This window comes from Hermetia illucens, chromosome 3 (genome assembly GCF_905115235.1).
Source record: "Hermetia illucens chromosome 3, iHerIll2.2.curated.20191125, whole genome shotgun sequence".
In the NCBI taxonomy this organism is placed as follows: Eukaryota; Metazoa; Arthropoda; class Insecta; order Diptera; family Stratiomyidae; genus Hermetia; species Hermetia illucens.
Window position 1 is genome coordinate 156,032,428 of NC_051851.1, and position 25,886 is coordinate 156,058,313.

General features: G+C 46.8%; 1 protein-coding gene across 2 annotated transcripts in view; it reads right to left on the reverse strand.

Annotated features, from left to right (window-relative positions):
* The window catches only part of LOC119653213 (D(3) dopamine receptor), a 127,079-nt gene that overhangs the window by 51,225 nt on the left and 49,968 nt on the right, over positions 1-25,886 (reverse strand). For both annotated transcript variants that reach the window (XM_038057783.1, XM_038057782.1), the window contains exons 2-3: positions 21,540-22,330; positions 3,622-4,205 (exon numbers count right to left, since the gene is read on the reverse strand). In XM_038057783.1, the coding sequence (XP_037913711.1) occupies positions 3,622-4,205; positions 21,540-22,088 (1,133 nt within the window). In that variant the 5' untranslated portion in view covers positions 22,089-22,330. The remainder of the gene's footprint in view (positions 1-3,621; positions 4,206-21,539; positions 22,331-25,886) is intronic.

Below are 25,886 nucleotides of genomic sequence, written 5' to 3' on the forward strand. Positions count from 1 at the left end.
ATTTAGGAAGTCATGCCCCCCGGCAGCCGGTTTTATAAAGACGAAGGTCAACGGTGTCCATATTTACAGCTGCTACGCTCCTCCTAGTGCAACCTTAGCACAATATGAGGAGATGTTAGACAGTCTGGTGTTGGACGCTAGAGACCGCAGCCCTAAAATCATTGCGGGCGATTTCAACGCGTGGGCCTGGAGTGGGGAAGCCGATCGACGAACACCAGAGGTCAAATTCTGTTGGAGTCATTTGCGGAGCTGGGCATCGTGCTGGCCAACGTTGGATGTGTGCCCACCTTTCGAGGAAGAGGGTCGGGTTCAATCGTTGACCTGACATTTGTTACCACTTCACTGGTGAGGGAGATGGCTTGGCAAGTGAGTGACCACCAGGCCATCTTCCTCCGCATTGGGAACCGGGGAAGCAGTCAACGACGCTCTGGAGGTGGTCTATCGGAGCTTTCGACGAGGAGACATTCCTGGCGCATTGGAGGGAGCCCATGATCCGGATGGAACAGCGGTGGAAAGGGTCACACAGCTGTCTCAGCGTGTAACCGAAGCATGCGACGCTACGATGCCACGACGACGTTTGCACCACGGCAAGAGGCCAAACTACTGGTGGAACACGGAGATCGCTGCCTTGAGGTCCTTTTGTCTCCGAGCCAGGAGACTTTCCCACAGGACAAGGGGAAGGCCGGAGCACCAGGAGCGTGAGGAGGAATACAGGGATCTGCGAAGCAACCTTAAGAAGGCCATTCGGAGAAGCAAGCGGGAATGCTACCAGAAGCTCTGCATGGAGGCTAATACGAATCCGTGGGGTACAGCCTACCAAGTTGTAATGAAGAAGATCCGCGGGCGAAAATCACCTCAGGTGACATGCCCACGGCTCTTGTTGCAAATAATTACAACTCTTTCCCCGCAGCAGGAGCAGGACGAAAGAGAACCCCAACTGGCAGCTCAGCAGGACGTCTTCTCGATCCCTGATGTTACCGAAGAGGAACTTTGGGAAATCTGCAGACGTATTGGGGACAGCAAGGCTCCGGGATTGGACGGAATTCCGAACAGGGCTCTGAAGGTGGCGGTCAAGGCCAGACCAAGGTGGTTCGCAAGCACATTCGAATCGTGCATGGCGGAAGGAGTGTTTCCCGCCCAGTGGAAGAGGCAGAAGCTGGTCTTGCTACCGAAGCCCCGAAAACCACCCGGCGTGCCCTCTTCATATCGTCCTATTTGTCTCTTAGACACCATGGGGAAGATGTTGGAGAGGGTGATATACAACAGGCTGCTCCCGTTCATCGAGCTTGCGGATGGTCTTTCAGAGCGGCAATATGGGTTTCGGCGAGCCCGTTCTACGGTCAATGCAGTAGCAAAGGTCGTGGAATTGGCTCGAAATGCAATGGCCATGGGCAAATGCTGTGCTCTGGTGACGCTGGACGTCAAAAATGCTTTCAACTCAGCCAACTGGGGCTGGATTAAGGGCGCTTTGGCCAAACTGGGTGTTCCTAGCTACTTGGCTCGGCTCATCGAGAGTTACTTTTCGGACAGACTTCTCTGGTACGAGATGGACGACGGGCCGAAGGAGTACATTGTGACAGCGGGTGTGCCTCAAGGTTCTGTATTGGGACCGCTGCTATGGAACATAATGTATGACGGAGTGCTTGGCCTTGGCGTGCCGGAGGAGACAACGCTGATTGGTTTTGCGGACGACTTGGCGGTAGTTGCAATTGCAAAGCATCCCGAGGACGTGGAGCTTTATGCAAATTAAGCCATTCAAACCATCAAGTCATGGTTACGAATGGCCAAGCTGGACCTGGCGGACGAAAAGACGGAGACGGTCCTCATTACCAACCGTAGGAAGAACAACACGGTTACCATCCAGGTTGGTAATCGTGAGGTCGTCTCAAAATCGGTTGTCAAATACCTGGGGGTGATGATCGATGCCAAGCTGAGTTTCAAGGGACATTTGAATTATGCGCGAGAGAAGGCAGCAAATGCCAGCTCATCCCTTGCAAGGATGATGCCTAACGTGAGAGGGCCGAAGTATAGTCGCAGGCTACTCATCGCGAGAGTGGTGAGGTCGATCCTGCTATACGCCGCCCCTGTCTGGGCGGGAGCGTTGAACCACGCTGTCAACCGGAGGAAGATAAGTTCGGCATACCGGCCAATTGCACTAAGGGTGTGTAGCGCATTTAGGATGGCGTCGACGGAGGCAGTGTGTGTTATCGCAGGAATGATTCCTATAGATCTTCTAGCGAGCGAGGCACACTGGCTCTACGAAAAACGGAAGGCAAATCCAGCCGAGGTGAATGCGGATCTCCGAAAAGCCATCAGGAGAGAGTTGTGTGGCAAGTGGCAACAACGATGGGATAACTCCGGGTGGATCCGTATATTGACCCCGTGTATCGAGAAATGGGTCAACCGAAAGCACGGAGAATTGAATTACCACCTGACACAGTTCCTTACGGGACACGGTGGCTATAGGAAGTACTTGCATCGCTTCGAGTTGGACGAGTCTCCCAACTGTCCTGAATGCGGTGCTACACCCGAGGACCCGAAGCACGTTATGTTCCATTGTCCCAGATTTCTGCAGCAGAAAAGGAGGTTGAACAGCATCTTAGGGGCGGACATCGAGCCCTCCAACCTGGTGGAAGAGATGTTGAAGTCGGAGGAAAACTGGATGGTGGTAAATGAGGCAGTAGCCGTGGTGCAGACAAAACTCCTGGAGTTGGATCGTGCTCGGAAGGCGGCGCGACGGAGACGTGACATGGACGAGCTGGTATAGCGAACCAGAGCCTTCTCCGCGAAGTAATACTTCACGGTGGTCCTGCGGGGAGGGGCGGAAGAGTGGGGGTGGTTTTAGTGGGTGTGAATCCCACACACTGCTGCAACCTGGCGCAGCAGCGTCTTTCTAAGATTTCCACCTCCATCCATAAAAAAAAAGAATCTACACAGTTATCTTCAGATTGATTGATTGATATAGTGCGATCTGCTTCGCATGGCGAGAGCCTTTGAATTTCGCAGTCGTTCTACCCAAATGATGGGTATTTCGAGAAAATTCTCACGATAGGCTTTATTCCTCCCGAAGCGTTCGTGTATTTTGACAGGAATGGTTTAATTCTTGATTCTGCCGGTGACCCGGTTATGTATCATACACATAGGCGGGCCACGGACAAAAGGATAGAATATCCCCCGAACTTGACTGTGGAGGTTCGGGAATTCGTCTGGAGAGACTCCAGAGCGAGAACAATTGATATTAAGCGGCATGAAAAAGAGAAATCTTGGTACTGGTGGCTGCGGATAGCCGATTAGCGGCATTTCCCCGACAACTTATTTTAAAATTAGATTTTTATTTCTTCTTCTTCTTCTTTTTCTTCTTCTTATCTCTGTCTGTAAATCGTTAGATTTAAATTATTTTTGCTATTTTAAAAGATTGATTTTGTTTGTTCATTTTCCCAATCTATATATTATAACTATTAACTATTTCATAAAAATAAAAAAGGATTTTAAAAACAAAACCCCACGGATGCAAGGACTAATATTATGTTCATATTAAAATACCTGAGTGTGCCGTAAAGTGTTATCTTTTCTGCATGAAAACCGGATAAATTGAAAAATTTCCATAAAATCCTCACTTACCTTGGTGACTTTGGACTCGTCCTTATTATCGTCTCCATCATAAAATTCTTATCATCTCCATTCCTTTCCTCATCCTCCTCGGAACTATCATTGCTAACCACGCCTCGTGCTGCATTCGCCATTCCCGTAACGATTATCATATGTGTTGGACGTCTGAGTATAGGCATTGGTAATGGCAGTTCCCCGTGTGCAGCGCGTGCTGTCAGCGACAATGCACACAATTTTCTCCTTACACCTAAATGATTCAATATAATTCCAAGACCGGGAAAAATAAATACCAATATTGTATGTGTAATAATAAATGACGTTTGCAATTCACTCGAACCGTAGTCGGGGTGGCAAGTGGTGTAGGATTTATGGTGGATGAAGGACGAAGTTTCCTTCGTGATGAGTTTTGTTGTTAGGCGATAGGCAAGGAGGATCGGAATGCATATAATGCCGGCTCCTATCCATGACACAATGGCCAGAATTGAATGGAGATGACGACGTTGACGTAGTTGTGCTAAACTTGGATGTTTCACTGTTGCATAACGGTCAAGGGAAAGCATTAGAAATGATATTGTACTCGCTGCAACTGGCATGGACTGAAAAGAGGATACAAAATTGGAATGTTATCTATTGGACACTTTTGTTGTTATTTTTAGTTATTTATTATGAAAAGTGAGATGAACTCTTCTATTTTCAAAGGGGATCCAATTATTTTGAAAAAAGATATCAAACATGCCATCCTTATAAGTTATGTGCTAACGTAGTTTTTTCCAGAGAAGGAGGATCTCTTTTATAATAGTCTAGTCCTGTACCCTCAATGGAGCGTAAAATCTGGGAAACGCCTGCTGAATCAACATCAGCAGCTCTACTGCCAAACCCTATCTCCATCCGCACTTAAAAACGGAACAAATTGTACCAACTGTTCCTCTAGGTTGGGGGTTGGGTGGGGCTGACAAACCTACACAGAAAACCTAAGGTTTTTACAATCACGAATGACGGCAATGAAAACGAAACAACGATTTGCGCATGGAACGTGTGCTCCCTGTACAGACCGCTGTTCAGTAGTTAGCCGATGCCCCGTTCCAATATAAGGCTGATGTATGGTTACAACGTTGCATGAGATGCGGTGGACAGGGTCCGCATCCTGGAGAAGAGCCACTATAGCACATATGATAGTGGCTATTCAGTAAACCATGTGCTGAGAGTAGGTTTCCTAGTCAGACCAAAAATGGACCTGTTGTTATCGGTTTTTATAACATAAGTTAACGGCTGTGTACTTTGCAGAGGAGGCTGCAGAGTGGGAAAGGATGTTTTCTATGAGGCAGTAGAACGAATCCTCGAGGCCTGTCCCAGGTATGGCATCAAAATCATACTTGGAGATTTTAGCAAACTATAAGTCGCCAGGAGCCGATGGAATTACGGTCGAATTGGTTAAATATGGAGGACACCAAGTGGTTCATCAACTAATGCTCAAGGTGTGGGACAGCGAATCAATGCCTGACAACTGGCAACGAGGCATTATCTGTCTCATACATAAAAAGGGAGAACCCAACTACTGGTGGAACAACGAAATCGCAAGTTTGCGAGCCGCATGTTTTCGGGCAAGGAGGCTTTGCCAGAGGCTCAGGGGAAAGCCCGGTGGCGACGGTCGAGAGGAGGCACACAAGCAATTGCGTGGCCGCCTAAAGGAAGCCATTCGGAGGAGCAAAAAGAACTGCTTCAAACAGCTATGCGATCATGCCGACATAAACCCTTGGGGCGAGGCTTACAGAGTGGTGATGAAAAGGCTGCGGAAATCACCCCAGGTGACCTGCCTGCGCCTACTGAAACAGATTGTTACCACTCTGTTCCCTCACCACGAAAATAGGGGAAGGCAAATTTTTGTCCAGCTAACTGTAACTGTGGAAGAGCTGCGGGAAATATGTGGTAGGTTCGGTGACAACAAGGCCCCAGGTTTGGATGGCATCCCCAACCGAGCTTTGAAACTGGCAGTGAAGACTAGGCCCGAGCTTTTCGCCAACACCTTCGAGGCGTGCCTAAAAGAAGGAATATTCCCTGCCCAGTGGAAAAAGCAAAAGTTGGTGTTGCTTCCGAAGCCTGGCAAGCCACCTGGAAACCCAGCGTCATATCGTCCTATCTGCCTGTTGGATACAATGGGGAAGATGATGGAGAGAGTCATTTACAACAGACTCTCGCCCATCGTCGAAGCCGGCAATGGTTTGTCGAAACGCCAGTTTGGTTTCCGAAGCGCCCACTCTACGGTGGACGCAATTAACATGGTGGAAAACCTGGCAGAAGGTGCACTGATTTCTTGCGGCTACTGTGCCGTGGTGGCGTTGGATATGAACTGGAATAGAATTAAAGGGGCGTTGGCTGACGTAGGTGTCCCCGGATACTTAGCGAATTTGGTGGAAAACTACCTCTCAAAGAGGACTCTCTGGTACGGGACGGATGAGGGCCCCAATAGTACATCACAGCCGGGGTACCACAGGGATCGGTACTTGGTCCCCTGTTGTGGAATATCATGTATAATGAGGTGCTAGCTCTTCCCGTCCCAGAGGGGACTACGATTGTCGGCTTTGCTGATGACCTAGCTGTGGTTGTTGCAGCAAAACACCCAGAAGATGTGGCGGTTAACGCGACGGAAACAGTGAGAGCGGTAAAGTCCTGGCTAAAAAAGGCCGGGCTGACCTTGGCGGACGCGAAAACGGAAGCGGAACGAACCGCAGAAAAAATAACACTGTGAAAGTGGGGGTCGGTGGACATACGGTCGTATAAAGCCGGCTATTAAATACCTGGGGGTAATAATTTACACCAAAATGAGTTTTAGGGAACACCAAGAGTATGCATGCCAAAAGGGAGCCAGTGCCACCACGGCACTTGCAAAAGTGTTGCCAAATATTGGTGGACCGAAACATTGCCGGAGGTTGATGTTAGCGGAGTGGTGCGCTCCATCATGCTCTACTCGTCGCCTGTGTGGGCAGAGGCGCTTGCAAACTCTCAGAGACGGAAGCAGGTGAACTCGGTTTACCGGCGGATGGCTTTGAGGGTTTGCAGTGCTTTTAGAACCACATCGGATGAGGCAGTATTGGTGGTGGCAGGCATGATCCCGGTTGACATTCTGGCCAAAGAAATGAGTGTCTTGTACAATACAAGACGTATGGAGGGGCATGCACAGCGTAAAAATGCGGCAAGGTCAGAGTCGCTTGATTTCTGGCAACGCAGATGGGACGAGTCTACGAAAGGTCGGTGGACGCACAGGCTCATTCCCAACATTAGGGTGTGGCTTGAGCGAAAACATCGGGAGACCAACTACCACATTACCCAGTTCCTCACGGGACACGGAGGTTGCTACAGGCAGTATCTGCACCGCTTTGGGTTGGATGATTCTCCGAACTGTCCCAGATGCGATGGCATACCGGAAGATCCAGAGCATGTACTGTTTCACTGCCCACGATTTGCGATGGAGAGAAGGAGCTTAAACCAGGTACTGGGCAGGAGCATGACCCCGGAGAGCTTGGTTACTAAGATGCTGGAGTCCGAGGAGAAGTGGCTTGCGGTTGGCTCCGCAATTATCCAAATGCAGGAGGAGTTGCTGAAGGAACAAAGAAGGAGGAAAGCTGCAAATAGGAGAAGGATGAGCAAACCTACCTCGCGAAGTAATACCCCAATGGTGGTCCTGCGGGGCTGGGGTTGGCGAGATCGAGGGTGGTTTTTAGTGGGTGTGAAACCCACACACGCCCGCTGTAGTTCCGGCGTTCGGGCGGTGGAGCTGCGGCGGACGTGTCTTTCTAAGATTTTACACCTCCTTGTACGCACAAAAAAAAGGGAAATATCACACAGTGCAGCAATTCCAGAGCTATCACGTTGCTGAGTACCATCTATAAGATATTTTTCTCTATCTTGCTAGGCCGGATAGCCCCATACGCCCTGAACATCATTGGCCCATATCACAGAGGTTTCACTCTAAGCAAATTAGTAACAGATCAGATTTTCTCTCTTCGAAAAGCTGTGGAAAAACTTGTGGAATATGGCCATCAGTTGCACCATCTTTTCATCGACTTTAAGGCCGCCAAAAGCGGGAGAGAATCTTGACGAAATTGATAAGACTGACTGAGCTGACCTTGATCAATATGCGAGACCAGATAAAAGCAGCAGGATCACTTTCGGGACAACTCAACATCAACAACGGTCTAAGAGAAGTGGGTGCCTTCTTAAAAAGGGCTGGGGAGAAATAGATTCTTCGTGAATGTAATTTTAATATTTCACGCGAATGTCAATTATTCTCGCTAATTATGACGCCAGCATCTTATTTGCATGGCTTTGGAAGCAGTAAATTCCCGCGAAATTACTAAGTATGAACTGCTATAACTTAAGGGGGCTTTTTCAGTAAATTTCTAAAAGTTGGTAATATACTATTAGTAAGTTTATTTGAGCAGATATCGAAATGGGACATATTCTGAGGCCTAGATTTCAACTAAGCGCACTTTCCTGATTTTTTTCGGATTTTTGGGTTGGGTAGTTTCCGAAAATAAGTCCTGTCTCACTATAAGTGCGTACATGTTGACTCCTTACTCACGCACTTTGCAATTCACCCCAAAAATAATGTCAATTTCGAAAAGTAAAAATCAGAACCTTTCATTTGATACCCTACACGACTATATCTGGTGAAAATTTTTTTTTAATCCCCCTTTGCATGTATGGGAGCCTCCCTTTAAACTCCACGTACATTTATGTCATTCGCTGTATGCGTCGGATTTCATAGTTCTCATCTGTCCACTAAATTTCTTCCGGATCGGTTTAGCCGTTTTGGAGAAAAGTGCGTGTGACAGACAAGCAGACAGACAGACAGAAAGTGAATCGATTTTAATAACGTTTTGTTTCACACAAAATCTCAAAAATTATGTTGGCTTTCTCAATGCGTGGTTTTTCTTGTTTTGTCTTTCATTAGCAGAAATTGGAGGAATGTCAGCGGACTGAAAACTTCTCATGATTTGAGATTTGAGGGCAGGCCGTTCATCGTGTTTACTGCCCGACAAAGCGTCCCCTCACCAACTTCGGCATTTGAGTTATATCGGGCAGTTTACTTCTGATATCGAACACGTGTCTGGAAAGGGCAATATTGTTGTAGACGCTTTGTCTTGAATCTCGGAAGTTACAGTCCCTGCCGCGGTCTATTATACACCAATCGCCGAGGCACAGAAATCGACGCAGAGCTTGAGGGCCTGAATGCAAACTCCAAACACAACATCAAGGAGTTCCCTATCTTCAGCTCAAACTCCCATAGGCCATTCATTTTTTCCAATTTCCGCAAGGAAGTATTTAAAGCAATATACGATCTTGCGCATCCAGGCATCAGGACGACGAACCAGTTAGTGACTGAAAAATATTTTTGACCGATCATGAACGAGGACGTAAACTCTTGGGCCAGACAGTGAATCGCATGCCAGAAATGCAAAGTCAACAAGCACGTAAGGAAGGGATTGATATTACGGCAACATCATGTGCCGAGGCTCTCTGTTGAGAGTGGATTTTGTGCTTTGGTGTACCAGCCGTAATCATCACGGGCCAGGGAATGCAGTTTGAGTCTACTCTTTTCTTGGAGTTAGGCACAGGGCTACAGCACGTCATCCACAGTACAATGGGATACTGGAACGTTGGTAGCGGACGCTGAAGGCCGTCTTCATGTACGGAGCAAATCTGTGCCTCCCTGCCGACCCTGTGCTGGCCATCAGGGCAGGGCTAAGCGACCCTGGCATGCTGCGTCTGCTCAGGGACGCGGTTTCAAAGCTGCGGCCGACTGCACTTTCCGAGGCACGACAACGGAGGTCGACACCCCCAGGAACCTCGAGACGTGCTCATAGCTCCTCATTCGGGTGGACGTTCCTCGGATGGCTTGTCGAGATTGAAACCGTTCGATGAGCCGACGGACGCTTCAAAAAAGCGCCGCGAAGCATCAAGTTCGTCTAGTAACCCTATTGGCATGATCACGTGGTCGGGATGCTCCGCTGAACCGGCACGGTTTCAGTTGGGGGCGGAGTGATGTGGCGGCACATCGGAGGCACAAACCACGAGCACATCACTGGAAGGAATGCACCTCTGCCGGTGCATTGAACGGCCGCAGATACAGCTGACGGCCTGACAGGAGACTGGGGGCAATGTTAACAGACTGAAAAACTCTTTTGCCACTTCTCTAGCTGTGTCTAACCTAATTCTACATCATATGTACTTTTATCATTTGTGCAATCATGGATTATATTGAAACGAATAAACGATAAAAGAATGAAAAACTTATATTTTATTTAAAGGGAAACAGTAAATATCCTAAAAAGCCAACTTTTTCAATGCTTCTTGGAACATTTTGTTAAACGCGGTGGGAAACAACCTTGAATTAAATATCAATACGTCGACGGCGCCCTGCGTCCTCCCTCTTTTTTCCTCCCAGTTCTGGTTAAGTAACTACCTCCCATCATATCATCATCATCATCAACGGCGCAATAACCGGTATCCGGTCTAGGTCTGCCTTAATAAGGAACAGACACCCCGGTTATGCGCCGCGGTCCACCAATTCGATATCCCTAAAAGCCGTGTGGCGTCCTGGCCTACGCCATCGCTCCATCTCAGGCAGGGTCTCCCTCGTACTCTTTTTCTACTATAGATATTGCACTTATAGACTTTCCGGGTGGGATCATCCTCATCCATACGGATTAAGTGACCCGCCCACCATAACTTGTTGAGCCGGATTTTATTCGCAACCAGACGATCGTGGTATCACTCATAGTTTGTGTCGTTATATAGGATACGGAATCGTCCATTCTCATGTAGGCGGCCAAAAATTCCTCGAACGATTCTTCTCTCGAGCCAAGAGTTCGCAGTTTTTTTTGCTAAGAACCCAAGTCTCCGAGGAAGACATGAGGACTGGTGCGGTTTGATGTTGTTGGTTGGTTGGTTTTCGGTGCTGACGTTGGGACCATATATTTTGTCTGGCGTTCATTGATGTGCAGGGCAGGATCTCGGACCGCCTGCTCGATGACGGCGCTTTGTACTGTACGTCTCGGGTCGTTCTTCCCTTGATGTCGATATCGTCAGCATATGCCAGTAGTTGTGTGGACTGGAAGACCTCAGCATCAAGGATCACTTTTTCCAGGGCGAGGATAAAGAGGACGCATGATAGGGCGCCTCCCTGTCTTAGATCGTTCTTGATGTCGAATGGTCTCGAGAGTGATCCTGATGTTTTTATCTGGCCTCGACCATTGGTCAGGGTCAGCCTAGTCAGTTTTATTAATTTCGTCGGGATACCGAATTCTCTCATGGCCGTGTATAGTTTTACCCTGGCTACGCTATCATAGTCGACGAAGAGATGGTGCAACTGATGTCCATATTCCAGTCCAGAGGAATCTGATTTGTTGCTGATTTGCCTGGAATGAAGCCTCTTTCGTATGGGTCGATGATGTTCTGGGCGTATGGGGCTATTCGGCCTAACAAGATAGCGGAGAATATCTTATAGATGGTACTCAGCACGTGATACCACTATAATTGCTGCTCTGCTTAATATCCCTCTTTTAATTTATGGGACAGATAATGCCTCTTTGCCAGTCTTTAGGCATTCATTCGGTGTGCCACATCTTGAGCACAAGTTGATGAACCACTTGGTGTAATTGGTCGCCTCCATATTTAACCAATTCGGCTGTAATTCCATCGGTCCCATCCTGTCGGTGAATTGAATCTTCAGTTGGCGGGACCTCCAACTCAACCCATCGTTCTAATATGCCCATTCCGTCGGAAATCAGATTTCCCTCTTTGTCTCGGCAGGATGAGCATCGAGGTGTATAAGGCTTCATCCTGCTGACTTGTTGGTAAAACTCCCGCGCCTGGTGTGGTTACTGCTTGTACTTTTCTAGTTCACAGATTTGTAGGTTTTCCCAGGCTACCTTCTTTCGTCTGTGAAGTCGCCTCTCCGCTCGACGGAGTTCGTGATAAGTCTCTGGGCGTGTCCGCGTTCTTTGAGAATGCAACATTACTCTTTATGCAGCATTCTTCCGTTCCGTTGCTAGCTAACATTCATCGTCGAACCAGCCGTTCCGACTTGTCTTGCGGCTGCGGCCAAGTATGTTTGTGGCTGTATTAATGATAACTTTCTTCAGTTGGTTGTGAAGATCGTTTGTTGATGCTTCATCTCCAGGACATCTATTAATTGCGGGTATTGCGGCATTCATTTGCCCCTTATATGTATTATGCCAGGCTGTGCTGCGAATGGCTTCGGTATTCACTCTCACCTGATTGTCAGATGTTCTGGCATTCATCAAGGTTGAGACGTGGCGGCATTCAATCAGCACGTGGTCAATTGTGTTGAAATTGGTCCCGTAGGAGAGGCCCACGTATGTTTGTGGACCGCTTTCCGCGCAAACCAAGAACTTCCAACAACCATTTCATGCGATACTGCTAACTGAATAATCCGCAGTCCGTTATCATCATAGCTCTATGTAAGCTATGGGAGGTGGCGTATCGCCTGAAAACGGGTTCCGTCCCTACTAGACTGTTGAAATTTCCAAGTATGATTTTGATATCATACTCGGGACAGGCTTCGAGGTTCCGTTCAACTGCCTCGTAGAAGGTATCCTTCTCCGACTCTGCAGTCTCCTCTGTAGGGGCGTGAACTTTTATGAGGCTTATATTTCTAAACTTGCTTCGCAAACGCATAGTGCATAGCCTTTCGCTTATGTTTCCAAAGCCGATAACAGCAGGTTTCATTTTTTGGCTGCTAAGAAACCTACTTCGAGCAGATGGTTTACTGGATGGCCACTATTATATATGGTGTAGTGGCTCTTCTCCAGGGAACCGGTCCATGCCCATCGCATCTCTTGCAACGCTGTTACATCAGCCTTAAATTGGGACAGGGTATCGTTAATCCGTTGTTGTTGCCGGGTTCGTCGTTGTGTTATCCGTCCAATCCGAGGTTCCTGTTGTGGCTTCGTAACATCGGTTTTTCGTGTAGGGTTGTCAGCCCTACCCAACCCCCAACCTGAAGGACCAGTTGGTACATTGTGTTCTATTTTTAGGCGCGGGAGACTCGCCTTCATCCTTTTCCGCCTGCAGTTTTTCAAGAAGAAAGAACTCCCAGCGATCACCATGTGGAGGTGGAGATAGGGTTTGGTAGTAGAGCTGTTGGTGTTGGTTCAGCGGGCGTTTCCTAGGTTTTATGTTCCATCGTGGGTACCAAGTCACGTTTTGCCCTGGGACCTATACTACCCTTTGACCGCCGGTGGGAAACATCCTTGAAATAAATATCAATATGTCGTCGGCACCCTGTGTGCTCCCACTTCTCTACTCCCAGTTCTGGTTAGGTGACTACCTCTAACTATCGGGTTTCACTATAGTTCACTATTCTTCTTAGAACGTCTTGATTGGTTTTAATAATTACGTCGAGAGTTCCCTTGTATTTGTCTTTGCGGTATTCATGCGGAGAATTGGAAAAAAACAACCTTCCCATAAATCGTCGTGACATTTATTTAGATACGCTTTAATGAAGTCCTCCGCAGACTTGAGGCTACGCCTGTTTATGTTTGCAACGAAAATTACCTACGATCTTCTGGATGTGTGGTATGCGTTTGACGACATTACAACACCGACAAATCTCCATAAGACATCCAATAACCAAATCGTGGTGCTCCGCAACTTCTTGAACAACTTCGCACTTCGTAAGTTCTATTTTTGACATTTAAGTGCGAAGTCATATCCGTATGCAAGTGGTCCTTATCGGTACGTCGTCCTATATTTAACACTTTCTCACAATCGACTTTCCTCACAACTTCAATAAAGCAAATTAAAGATCCTCAGACGAGAAAGTACCACGAAATGGGTCTCTTAATGTGAGGCAACACCTGAAAAAATGCTTCAAGTCGCTAAGTAGGCCATAAAACTCCATAAAAGACATGGCACAAGGGTCACTTCTTTATTATCCTGCGTAGTGGAATTTATCATTATTATTCTCATGATGAAAATCAATGGAAATGTCGTGAGGCAAAGTGAATTTCGAAAGCGTAAACCAAGGGGAATATGGTGCTATCTTGGAAGTTGGTCATATTTCTGTGGCCTATCCTTTACCCACTCATTTTTGACTGCCTCCTGGCTATGTTTTATATTCTGTACATTAGTAAAAAAATACAGAACACAATACTTAGGACACTCCGCAATGTTTCCAGCCAAGTAAAGTTTCACGTAGATTTATGATAACGAATTTATTATTGTTGAAGCTTTCCAGGAAAAGTGCCCATCATTCATGTTTTTCCTCTGGCAATGGCCTTTTGGAACGCAACCCGATGGGTAGTAGGGCTCACGTGTTGCGCGAAATATCCAACGACATACGTAGGATATAAAAATACGGGTTCATACAAGACGAATCATTGCCTGGCAATGTGCATACAAAAATATGGTATATCCCCCATAATAAAACAAGTTGAATATCCTCGTTTGTATTCGCTCCATGATGGATATGTACACAGCCCAGTGTTATGGTTCATTTCAGTTCGAATATCCTTTTAATGTGAAAATCGATTATCTGAGCTTGAAATGACTGAAAGGCTTTCTTTTATTCTGCAGCCTTTCTTTTTTAGTGGGTAATTCGTAATATATTATATCTTCAGACTGATGGGGTAATGGACGAGGCTTCGTGCAGTAATAACCTTCAAGCTGGTGTTTTCTTAGTAATTGAGTCTTGTTATTATATATCTTTCACAAAAAAGGATGTTTTCAGTACTTCTTTCTATTTTGTTTGCAGATGAGGTGGAAATCTTCAAAGGACACTGGTCTGGACAAACCAGCGTGTGGGATTTTTACCCACTAAAAGTAACTCCGACTCCCTCCCTGCCCCGCGGAACCACCATAAGGTATTATATCACGGGGCGGAGTCAGCTCATTCGAACTTAGTCACCTTTCTTCTATACGTGGCGCACGCGACCGCGCTTTTCTCCTCCCCTCGAAGTTTGCTTTGGATAGATGCAATCATGGAGTTGACCGCATCCCAATTTTGTTGATGCGCTACGATTTTCGGCACCAGCACCTCTCCTAGAGTGTCCTCTAGATTCCTCCTTTCTTCCACAAATCTACGACAGTGGAAGAATACATGCTCTGGGGCTCCATTGTAATTTGGACAGTCGGGTGAGGTCTCCAATTTAAACCTGTGCAGGTATTGGCGATATTCTCCATGTCCCGTGAGAAACTGGGTGAGATTATAACTAATCTCACCGTGTCGTCTCTCCAACCACTCCTTGATGGTAGGAATGAGCCTGTGAGTCCACCGACCCTTTCCCAAGCGTTCCCTACGCTTTTGCCATCTATTTATGGATCTCTCAGTGTTTTTCGTCTGCGATAAGGGAGAGATTGGTTTCGCATTGTATATATCCGCCTTCTCATCTGCCAAGATGTCAATCGGCATCATTCCGGAGATGACGAATGCTGCATCATCTGAGATAGTCCTGAAGGCAGAGCATACCCTGAGGGCTGCCCTCCTGTAGATTGCACTCAGTTTGTTAATGTTAACTGACATCCGCAACGCCTCCCTCCAAACTGGGGTCGCATGAAGCATGATTGAGGCCATCACCCTGGCTATAGGCAACCTAGAGGTATGACCCTCCCACGTTCGGCATCATCCTCGCCAGGGCCATAGTAGCAGTGGATGATTTATCGCAAACATACTGTACGTGTTGCTTATAGCTGAGCTAGCTGTCTATCACCACCCCCAAGTATTTGATGGTCGGCTTGGAGGTGATATGATTCCCGATTCTAATGCAGGCGTAAATTCTCTTCCGGCGCTTAGTGATGAAGACCGCTTCTGTTTTTTCCTCCGTCAATGTCAGACCAGAGCTCTCTAGCCAACTTTTAACAGCATTGATTGCCTCGCTTGAGTATAACTCAGCATCTTCGAGATGCTTTGCGACAACAACAAGCGCTATGTCGTCAGCGTAACCCACCACTATGGTTTCCTCCGGAAAGGGAAGATTAAATACATCGTTGTATATGATGTGTACAGTAGAGGGCCCAATACGGGGCCCTGCGGAACACCCGCGGAAATAACGTACTCCTGGGTCCATCATCGGTGTTATACGAGAGGTTCCTTTCAGTTAAATAACTGTCGACAATTGCAGCAAGATAGGCGGGAATACCAACCTTCGCTAGGGATTTCAGTATTAGATTCCAATTGGCCGAATTGAATACATTTTTCATGTCCAGGGTTACTACCACGCAATATTTGCTGGTACCACCCTTTTCGTGAATTGCATCTTCGGCCAAGCCAGTAACTGATTTGATGGCATCAATGGTTGATCTGGCTTTACGGAATTCATAATGCCGATATGAAAGGCCACCTTGGCTCTCAACAACACCGTGTTCAAAAGACATGTGGGTCGGTATGAGGATGGTTCACCTCGCGGTTTACCAGACTTAGGCAGAAGTACCAACTTCTGCTACTTCCGTCCGCTGGAAATGTTTCCTCGGACATGCACGCTTCGAACAACGCAGCAAACATGTCCGGCCTGGATTCCACGGCAAGCTTAAGGGCCCTATTCGGTACTCCTTCCAGGCTTGGTGCTTTATTCTTTCCTATTCTACCGCAGATCTCCAGCAGTTCGTCTCTGGTGAATGGGGGAATTGCCGCACATTCAGAGGTGGTAGTATGTTGGTGCTCTTCTCCTGCTGGGGAATAATCCCTGGATGATTTTCAGCAGGAGGGTGGGACACGTGATCTGCGGAGAGGAGCAGCTTCTGAATCGTCCCATCACGATTCTATAAGCACTGCCCCACGGGTTTACGTCTGCTTATGCGCAGAGCTCTTTAAAGCATTTCCTCTTGCTTCGCTGGATGGCGAGCTTGAGAGTTTTGCGGGCGGCCTTATACGCGCACTATTTCTGCCCCTGATCGAGTCTACCTACCCCCTCTGAGCCGCTCTTCTGGCTCGGTGGCAGGCTGATCGAAGACCAGCCAGTTTACTCTTCACCAGTAGTTTGGTCTCCTACTGAGGAATGAATATCTCCTAGGTATGGACAAGTGACATGCTTTGGCGATGCATTGGGCCAGATGGGTGGCTCTTTCCGTAGAGGCGCCTGCTTCATCAGGTTGATCTAACCACACCTCTATGAAGGTCTGTTCATCCAAAGATTTTGCAGATCAGCCTGAAATCTTTTTTGGTTTCGGGTATGGTAGGTCTTTGTCCTGTGGCTCGATACATGTTTCAAAGAAGATGGCCTGGTGATTGTTGTGGGTGTAGCTGACGCACCAGGACATACCACGCGCCAGTGCAGGGCTGACAAAGGTCAGGTCTACAACCGAGTCTGACCCCTCTTTCTGAAAGGTGTTTACAGCACCTTCGTTAGCCAAAACTATGTCCCTCTGTGCAAAAGCTTCTAATAAACTGCGCGCCCCAGCATTTGATTCTCTGCTACCTCACTCTAGGCCCCAAGCATTGAATTTACCAACAATCACCTTCGGGCTTCATCCCTTTGCGTCGAGAACAAGATTATCAAGCATTTCCTCGAATTCAGACAGTGTGGTGGGGCGTAGCAACTGTATACATACTGTACCCACTCATAGCCACCGGCTGCCTGACTTGTAGTACATTGTATGGCCTGTTGACCGCAAGCCCATATCGCCGCTCCGCCAGTCGAATCTGTGACTTATATGCCACCGTGACCGTTTCTTCACTTATGATGTCAATTTCCATCTTAGATTCGAACGTGGTCTGCTCAAGTAAATCCTGAGCGACGCTGAAATGATTTGAGGCATTTGAGGTCCCTATTGCGCTCTATGGCAATATGGCCTTTCTCCCCATATCTTCTGCATCTATCGGATTGATCAATGCTGCTGGTGCATGCCTTCGCGAAGTGCCCAAACATGAGGCATTTAAAGCACCTCTTTAGTGAAGTTTGTTCTCTTAAACGGCAGACAACCCATCCAATCCGAACCTTTCCGGCAGCTAACAACCGCTGGTACTCGTATTGTGGTCGTTTGAGTGCCACCATAGGCTTTTCGTAGACCCACAACAGACTCCTCTGTAAGTTCTTTCAACTTAAATTGCTCCTTCAGAGCAGTATAAATTTCTCCTTTCGATGTCAGTTCATCGAGATTCTTACATTGTATGTAGATCTCATGCTTTTGGGCACGCACTGCGGCATTCTCAACAAGTGAGTTTTTGACTTGAGTGCGAAAGTCATCAGTTTTGCCTACGCTGGATCTTTTCAGTTCGAACATGAGATCCCCTTTCTGGGTTCTTCGGATTCTGTTCATATTTCCGCTCAGATCTTTGAGGTCAGGATCAGCGTTGACCTTTTTGAGTATCTCCGCGTAGGAAAGATTGACCTTACTGGAGATAACAATCGCATCTGGACGAGTTCGGACTATTAATTTTCGTTTCGCTTTTTTGTTGGTAACTTTAGTCCATCCATCGTTTTCGTTCGTCACCAGCTAGGGGCTCGTCTGATGGGAGATCTGGTCACTCCTCACAGGTCTCTCTGTCCGTCTTGTTTTTTTTTGTTTTTATTGATGGAGGTGGAAATCTTACAAAGACACTGCCGCGTCAGGTTGCAGCAGCGTGTGGGATTCTCACCCACTAAAACCACCGCCACTTTCTCCCTCTTCCTTCCCCGCGGAACCGCCGCAAAGCATTACTTCGAGGGGTGGACTACGTTTTAAGCGACAAAGCCTTCCGTTCTTCGCGTCGTCCTTGTGCGCTCCGCTCTTCCAAGTTCCTCCTGTATTTTTGATTGCGGAGTTCACCGCACACCAGTTTCCCTCCGACTTCAACATTTCCCCCACGATGTTTTGCGGGATTAGGTTGGATTTCAGGGACTCTTCCAGACTCCTCCTTTCCGAGAAAAATCGTGGACAGTGGAACATAACATGCTCCGGGTCCTCAACCACATTCAGGAATAAAGGGAGAATCATCCAGCCTGAATTGGTGCAGGTGCTTCTTGTAACCACTATGTCCTGACAGGAATTGCGTCAGATGGTAGTAATTCTCGCCGTGTCGTTGCTGGATCCACTCCTCAATACGGGGAATCAAACTGTGGGTCCAGCGACCCCTCTGCGAGTCGTCCGACCGTTGTTGCCACTTCTTCAACGACTCTCGCCTGACCGCCTTTCGGTATTTGCATCCTTTTCAGAAGGATTCATTTTCCTTGTCTCGTACAGGTAGCGTGTCTCACTTGCCAGAATGTCTATCGGGATTATTCTCGCAATAGACGTATCGACGAACGTCTCAAATCTAAAATTTACCGCAATGTCGTCCGTCCTGTCGCTTTCTATGGTTCTGACCAACTATAAAAGACAATAAACGGCGTCTTGCGGTGATGGAGACGAAGATGGTACGTTGGACTAGTGGCGTGACACGTTTTGATCACATCAGAAATGAGGATATCCGCGATCGTTATGGGGTTGCACCGATCGTGGAAAAGTTACGAGAGAGGCGTCTTCGATGGTATGGTCACGCAATTCGTGCTAACGAGAATTCACTTGCCAAGCTTGGTCTGAACATCGAAGTCGATGGGAAACGACCAAAAGGCAGACCTAAACAACGGTGGCTTGATACGCTGGATGGGAATTTAAAAGCCTCGAGATTGCACCCAGATCAGGCATTCGATAGAGCCAAAAGGCGAAACCGATCACGACGAGCCGACCCCGCTTGTGAACGGGACAAAGGCTGAAGAAAAAGAAGATTACTCCCGCAATAACACACGCTGCCTCGCCTGATGTTGTTCTGAAGGCGCTGCACACCCTTAGCGCCACTAAGCCATATTTACCCTCCTACGATTACTCTCACACGCTTCCTCCCAAACTGGTGCCGTGTATAATAGTGTGGAGGCAACCACAAGTAATCTGCGACTGTATCTTGGACCTCCAATGTTAGGTGTCATCCGCGCCAATGATACGCTGGTATTTGTCGCTTTCTCACAGGTATAGTCCAGATGTCCCTTGAAATTTATTTTAGCGTCAATTATCACCTCTAGGTATTTGATAACCGGTTTCGAAGTGATGACCTGACCACCAACACCAATCCTAACCGTATTCCTCTTCCTACGATTGGTAATCAAGACCGCCTCCGTCTTTTGTTCCGCAAGGTCAAGCTGAACCATCTCCAGCCACGTTTTTGTAGAGCTAATGGTTTCGTTAGCGTACATTTCAACGTTTTCAGGTTGTTTAGCGACCAGATCATCTGCGAAACCGATTACCTTGGCCTCCTTTGGCACGGGAGGGACAAGGACCCAATTGTAAATGACTTTCCACAGGAGAGGACTCAACACTGAGCCCTGTGGTACTCCTGCAGTGACGGTTTATTGCTTGGGTCTCTCATCCGTATCATACCAAAGTGTTCTCTCCGAAACGTAATTATCGAGGATCTTAATCAAATAACTGGGTACATCCGTTTTAGCCAGTGAGCTTTTTATCCACTCCGAATTTGCGGCATTGAACGCATTTTTGATGTCCATCGTCACCACGGCACAGCATTTTTTAGACGACATCGTGTCTCGAGCCAGCTTTAAAACAACGTCTACGGCGTCGATCGTTGAGTTGGGTTGACGAAATCCAAATTATCGCTCCGATATTCCTTATATTCAATGCCAGGGAGCAGTATGTTGTAGATGACCCTTTCGAGCATCTTTTCTGCCGTGTCGATGAGGCAAATCGGTTGGTATGATGATGGGTATCCAGGGTGCTTATTCGGCTTCGGGAGCAAAACTCTTCTACCGGTCGGGGAAAACTCCTTCTACCATGCATGTCTCGAAAACGCTGATAAACCAGTCGGGTCTGGTTTTAATAGCGAGTTTAAGAACTTTATTGGGAATAGCATCCAGACCGGGTGCTTTGTTATCACAAATTCTCCGGCAAATTTGCGCAAGTTTCTCCTCAGTTAGCGCAGGTGTGTGTTCTTTGCGCTTCCCTTATCTGGGGGGAAGAGCGCCATCCCGATATCGAGCAGAAGATGTGCGCAGGTCAGTTGTGGTGTTCGCCCTGGCATTTTCATCATAACTATCCTGTACCCCGCTCCCCAGGGGCTTTGGTCCGTCTGTCTGTCTCTCTGTCTGTCTGTCACATGCATTTTTCTCAGAAAAGACTATACCGATTGACACGAAATTTGGTGATAAGATGGGAACTGTGAACGCCCAGACATGCAGTGAGTGATATTCTTCTACGTTGGGATTTAGGGGAGTCCCCATACATGCAAAAGGGTGGTGTAAAATTTTTTTTCACCGAATATAGTTAAGTTAGTGCTTTTCGAAGCCGGTGTTAGTTTTGAGATTTGTTAGAAAGGCGGGGAGTGGGAGGGGTGGAAAGTGATGATTTCTTTAACATTCTTTCTTTCATTCTTTAATATAATAATAGTATATTTTTGGGGAAATTGAGTAAAGCCCCAGTTTCCGGTTTCCCGACTTGTTTAAAAAATATTCCCTGACTTACAGGAGGGTGTATCGAAGCAACACTTCATAAAATTAATCGATCTTTGGGCCCAATGAATTACTCATTTATCACCGCGCTCAAATGAATGAAATGAATACTTTCCGGTACAATTACCAACTAAAATTGGGGGATTTCTGATTAACTTTAGGCATTTGGTATATTCAGGGCCAGTAATTTGGTGTGACGTTGATAAATCGCATACATTTTTACATGTTGTAAATGGCGCCCAATGTGGGCTATTATTGCATTATTTACGACGTGTTTCCTTGGTGGTGTTCATTTGATTGCAGAGGTTAGATGGATATCTGTCTGGCATATTTGCCATGGGGAATGATTTTTATTCTAGAATTAACAACTGCTTCCTAACCTTCAATTTTTTTCAAAATTTCCTGCGAAGACGTCTTTCAATACATCATTTCGAGGTCTCAAATAAAATGTCCTTTCGGTTTGTAGTTGGAAAACACTCCAAACTACTTTCAACTCACCTGAAAATAATAAATCGCCTTGCATCCAATCGAAGGCAGCGTCCAGGACTTCTGTGCCAGAGCCAATGTAATAATAGTTGAAGGCGCCGATATACCTGCCACCAGCAAATCCGCTATACACAGTGCCACCAAGAGTGGATTACGTAATCGTCCTGATGGTTTCGAGCAAAGGGTGATGACTAGCGATGCATTTCCCAAGATGCCACCAAAAACAATAATTCCGTAGATAACAATCAAAAGTATAACACAGCCAGGATGTGTCCAATCGCCGCTGGTTGCCCCACTAAAGCCAATGTCCAATTCGTTTCCGGTTGCAGTACCGGCCAAGCTATCGCTCAAGTTTAAATTGTTGTTTGAATTGATGTTTACAGGACTCGGAAAGAGTTGAAAAGCGGTCAAGGATAATGCTGGTGTGGCGTGTGTCGTAGTAGTTGCTGTCGCGACTGTCGTTGTCCTTGCTGTGGAGTTGGTTAGAGCCGTTAAATTTATATGATCGCGTAATGTACGAGCTGCTTTCTCTCTGTTCCACCATTTTTCCACTGCACTCATTTTATTTGTTCGCCGCTCATTGCGAATGTTGTTCTTTTTGCATTTTCCGTGGCTCTTCCGTTATTGGGCGTCGTGAAGAAATATCCTTCGTTTCTTGACTAAGGATGTTCGTTTTCGCTATTTTTATGCGCATTCCTGTTAGTCTTCCTCTACGGGAACCTCATTAGGACTTGCGGTTGTTGATTGATACGAGGTGAACAATGAAATATTGCTCCATTGAAATGTGGTGGTGGATGGATATCCTGTAAAGGAAATGACAGTTTTGTAAAAAAAAATGGAAATTGTGAAACGGGAAATAGTAATGAAAATCTTTTCTATGACAGGGAAATGATTGGCGCTGCAATTAATATACTCGAAAGCATTCCGCGTTTTATTGAAAAGGATCCTATGCAGCTGGATCCCCTCTCCCCCACTTAGATGCGCCGGGAATGTAATATCTGGGGCTTTACCTTAGAATTTACAATCATGCAAGCTAGGTTTTTTTTTTAAATTTTCCTAGGGAATTTTGAGAATTGAAGCGATTGCACTTATTAAGATTGTTTATACTGCACAACTTACCATAGTTGAAAAGACTTAGTCTGTATCACTTAAATATTGATTGTATCTGAACATGAATTAATTTACACTAATAAAGCTATCTATCAATCTAAAAAAAAAAAATTTACAATCAATCTTGACAAGGATATTCCATGGTCTCACTACTCAAAGTGAATAGAATTCAAGGACCCAATGAAGGAACTTTTCTCAGTCTACATGGCATATACCCAACAAGTAGCGAGAGTGTGGTCGGTAGGGTTTCAATGACTATGGTTGTATCGAGTTGGCACTAATTTTGTCGTTCAACTCAAGCAAAGACATTTAGGTGATAACTGACCTCTAAAGAAGGTAGTAATGTATCTGTGGGCTACTAATAAAAACATTTTATTTTGTTCATTGTCGGGTGCCACTCAAGAGATTATCCCACTGTGGTGATATAGAGCGACGAGATAAAAGGCAGTCTGCAGATGTACTGGTTAGGGCTAAAGTAGTTGATCTGAATCTGAGAAATGGGCAGGGAAAGTTCAGCGAAAAACCATTTCTGAAAAAGAGGCTACTTCTGATATGCAGCATATTGGCAGGCAAAGTTGTTGGATGGCAGCCATCCGTGTTTATTTCTGAACCAAGTTGACTCTCACCCCGGACAATCTCCACTCATCAGGATGGTGAACTAACCTGAGCCACGAAAGCGATGATCTGGCATGGCATGAATTTATCATTTATCAAACGATTCGGGGCAAGTTGTACAAAAACCGACAACTTAGGTACAACTGTAGTACATAAGCTGACAGCTGCTCCCTCGACGATTACCTACGTTGCCATGGTGAGGGAGCTCAGCAAGGAAGATCCTCTAGGGAACGAGAGGTGACATCAGAAATCAAGCGGTAATCAAAACCCCAAACCAAAGTGTGACTGCCGCACCGAGGGCTGAATGGTCACAAGGGTTAATATTTGGCTGCAAACGGTGAACTCTGGGTACTAGACGACCCAAAAAGAGGCTCCGCCGAGATCGACTTACTTACTTCCCCAATAAAACTGAGGCCATGGCAGCCAATTATGAGAAAACAAAAAAAAAAAAAACAAAAAAACTTTTAAAAAACTAAAATTAAATCTCGATCGTGACGATCCAACCCTGAGTGAAGGGACAACCCTTAGCTCGTCGATGGAAAACCTGAGTCTAGACTTAGATTCTCCATTTTCTCCAGTGAGAACCAATATAATTGGGGCCCAGTCCTTAACGGACAATGCCCCTTCTACCAACACTCCTGACTCCAGGTTTCCGCCAACAACTTTCGGGCAAAACACCTTCGAGCAAATCGCCTCCGGGCAAACCGCCTTCGGGCAAATCACAACCCACGAGCCGTGCCAAGGTTAAGGGGAAAGAATCGTTTGGGGCACCTGCGGCTAAGGGGAAACCGAAGGGGCAGCTGTCCTCGGATGATCCCAACTCTTCGACACAAAGTCAACGGCTAGGCCTTCATTTGCAGCCAAGGCTATTGAAGCCGATGGATGCGTCTTGTATGACTCTAATCCAACCGGTTACGATACTGAGCAATGCGAACAGCTTATGAGGAAACTCCTCTTAGCTGTAAGGGGTGCATCCTTGCAAGGTATTAAGCTCTGCTTTGAGTTGGTAGGTGTATACCGGAAAATGTTATGGCTAAACTTTGCCGACGAAGACACGAACTAGTGGCTCAGGCAGCACTGCTCTCTTGACGATGTGTAGGAGGGTGCGCAACTAACCTTGAAATGAGTCTCTGAGCTTCCATCGTTCAAAAAGTGCTTTCTCTAGCTCCCAGAATAAGAGCGTAATGGTGCTGAGGTTCCGGAACTCGTTTCCATGTTCCAGGCTACCTTTTGCGAATATTGAGGGACTATTTAAACGACCACGCTTTGCTGTGCGAGATCTGGAGGGATAGCGCAGAATGAAGGTTAAGAGAGCGGGGGGGGGGGGGGGGGCGGACTTCAGGGGTCTATCCTAATTCTGGACCTTTGGAATGCCTTTTACGATAGTTTGCCACGATTCGTGATGCCAGATGAATCGTATCTGGTCAGCTACGAGGATGATGTTGCGGCACTGGGTATTGGATGTACAGTTGAACAAGCTCAGCGCGTACTAGGAATGATGATGCGGCGAGTCAGCATGGAATCTCCCTAGCTCTGTAGAAAACCGAACTGGTTTAACTGATTAAGGAAAGGGTTCCCGCAGTCCTTCCTATTTGGGTTGGTGAAACTGTGTTTATGTAGAAGGCTGCGGTGAAATACTTCGTGAAAGACTCGAACATGAGTTTTTTTTAGTAAATTCGCAACATCGCCGACAAGGCGGCAGTTAGAATCTTTGCGATTTGAATGTTGATGTCCAATGACGGAGGTGCCTTATCCAGTAGGCTTCGTTTACTGATCCGACCTAATTTACAACTTCTTGACTCCCTCAATAAGAAAATCTATAGCAAGCTCCTAGCGGCAGTACAATGGCGAAGTGTTTTTCAAAGTTGCGTCCGCCTATCTTACCGTCGTGGAGTCAAAAGTAATGATGTTAGCAGGATTTCGATCGTTCTCCAAGCTTCATGCACGTACTGCGGTCAAGGAACTCCGAACTATCTATCGACGTTACCAGGCAAATAAAAGGAACGCGCAGGTCTCGCTATTGGATTTTAGCGTACCTAGAGTTCGGATGTTCTTTGAACTCCTATTGCGCGATAAAATAAATTAAAATTAATATATGAATTTGAGTGTTTCCTTTTTATGGGTGACCAACGAGCCTCGATTTACGTGAACAACTTTCTCTCGACACCGATATCGGTTGCAGGACCGGAAATCCGCTACCAGTGAAATGACTGACTCCTAACGGGAGCAAACTGATCAAGTGATGACGGCCTCTGTCTCAAGGAGCAACGGTCCCTCGCTGACAAAATCGTTTCCACTGAGTTTCCCGTATCTGCTGCCGGTATACAACCTACCCTGCCTAATCGGTTTCTCTAGCAGTTACCCACTATGTGGCTAAGGAGTCTGCAGCGCTTCGGTTCAGCAAGGCTCAGCTGATTTTTCGTCCAGGCAATCAATTAAATCGATCAGTAGCAGCACGGATATTCGGCCAACGAACTGCTCTAACTTTCCAATGCCCAACCTACGGTGGCGTCGGTATCTGCAGTCGTATGGATCGCTGGTGTCGAACTTTATCGCGCCTTATTCTTTCAACAGCAGCAACTAGGAAAATTGGCAAAGCCGCTTCTGGCCCAGCTGCAGAGATTGGCGCTCCGG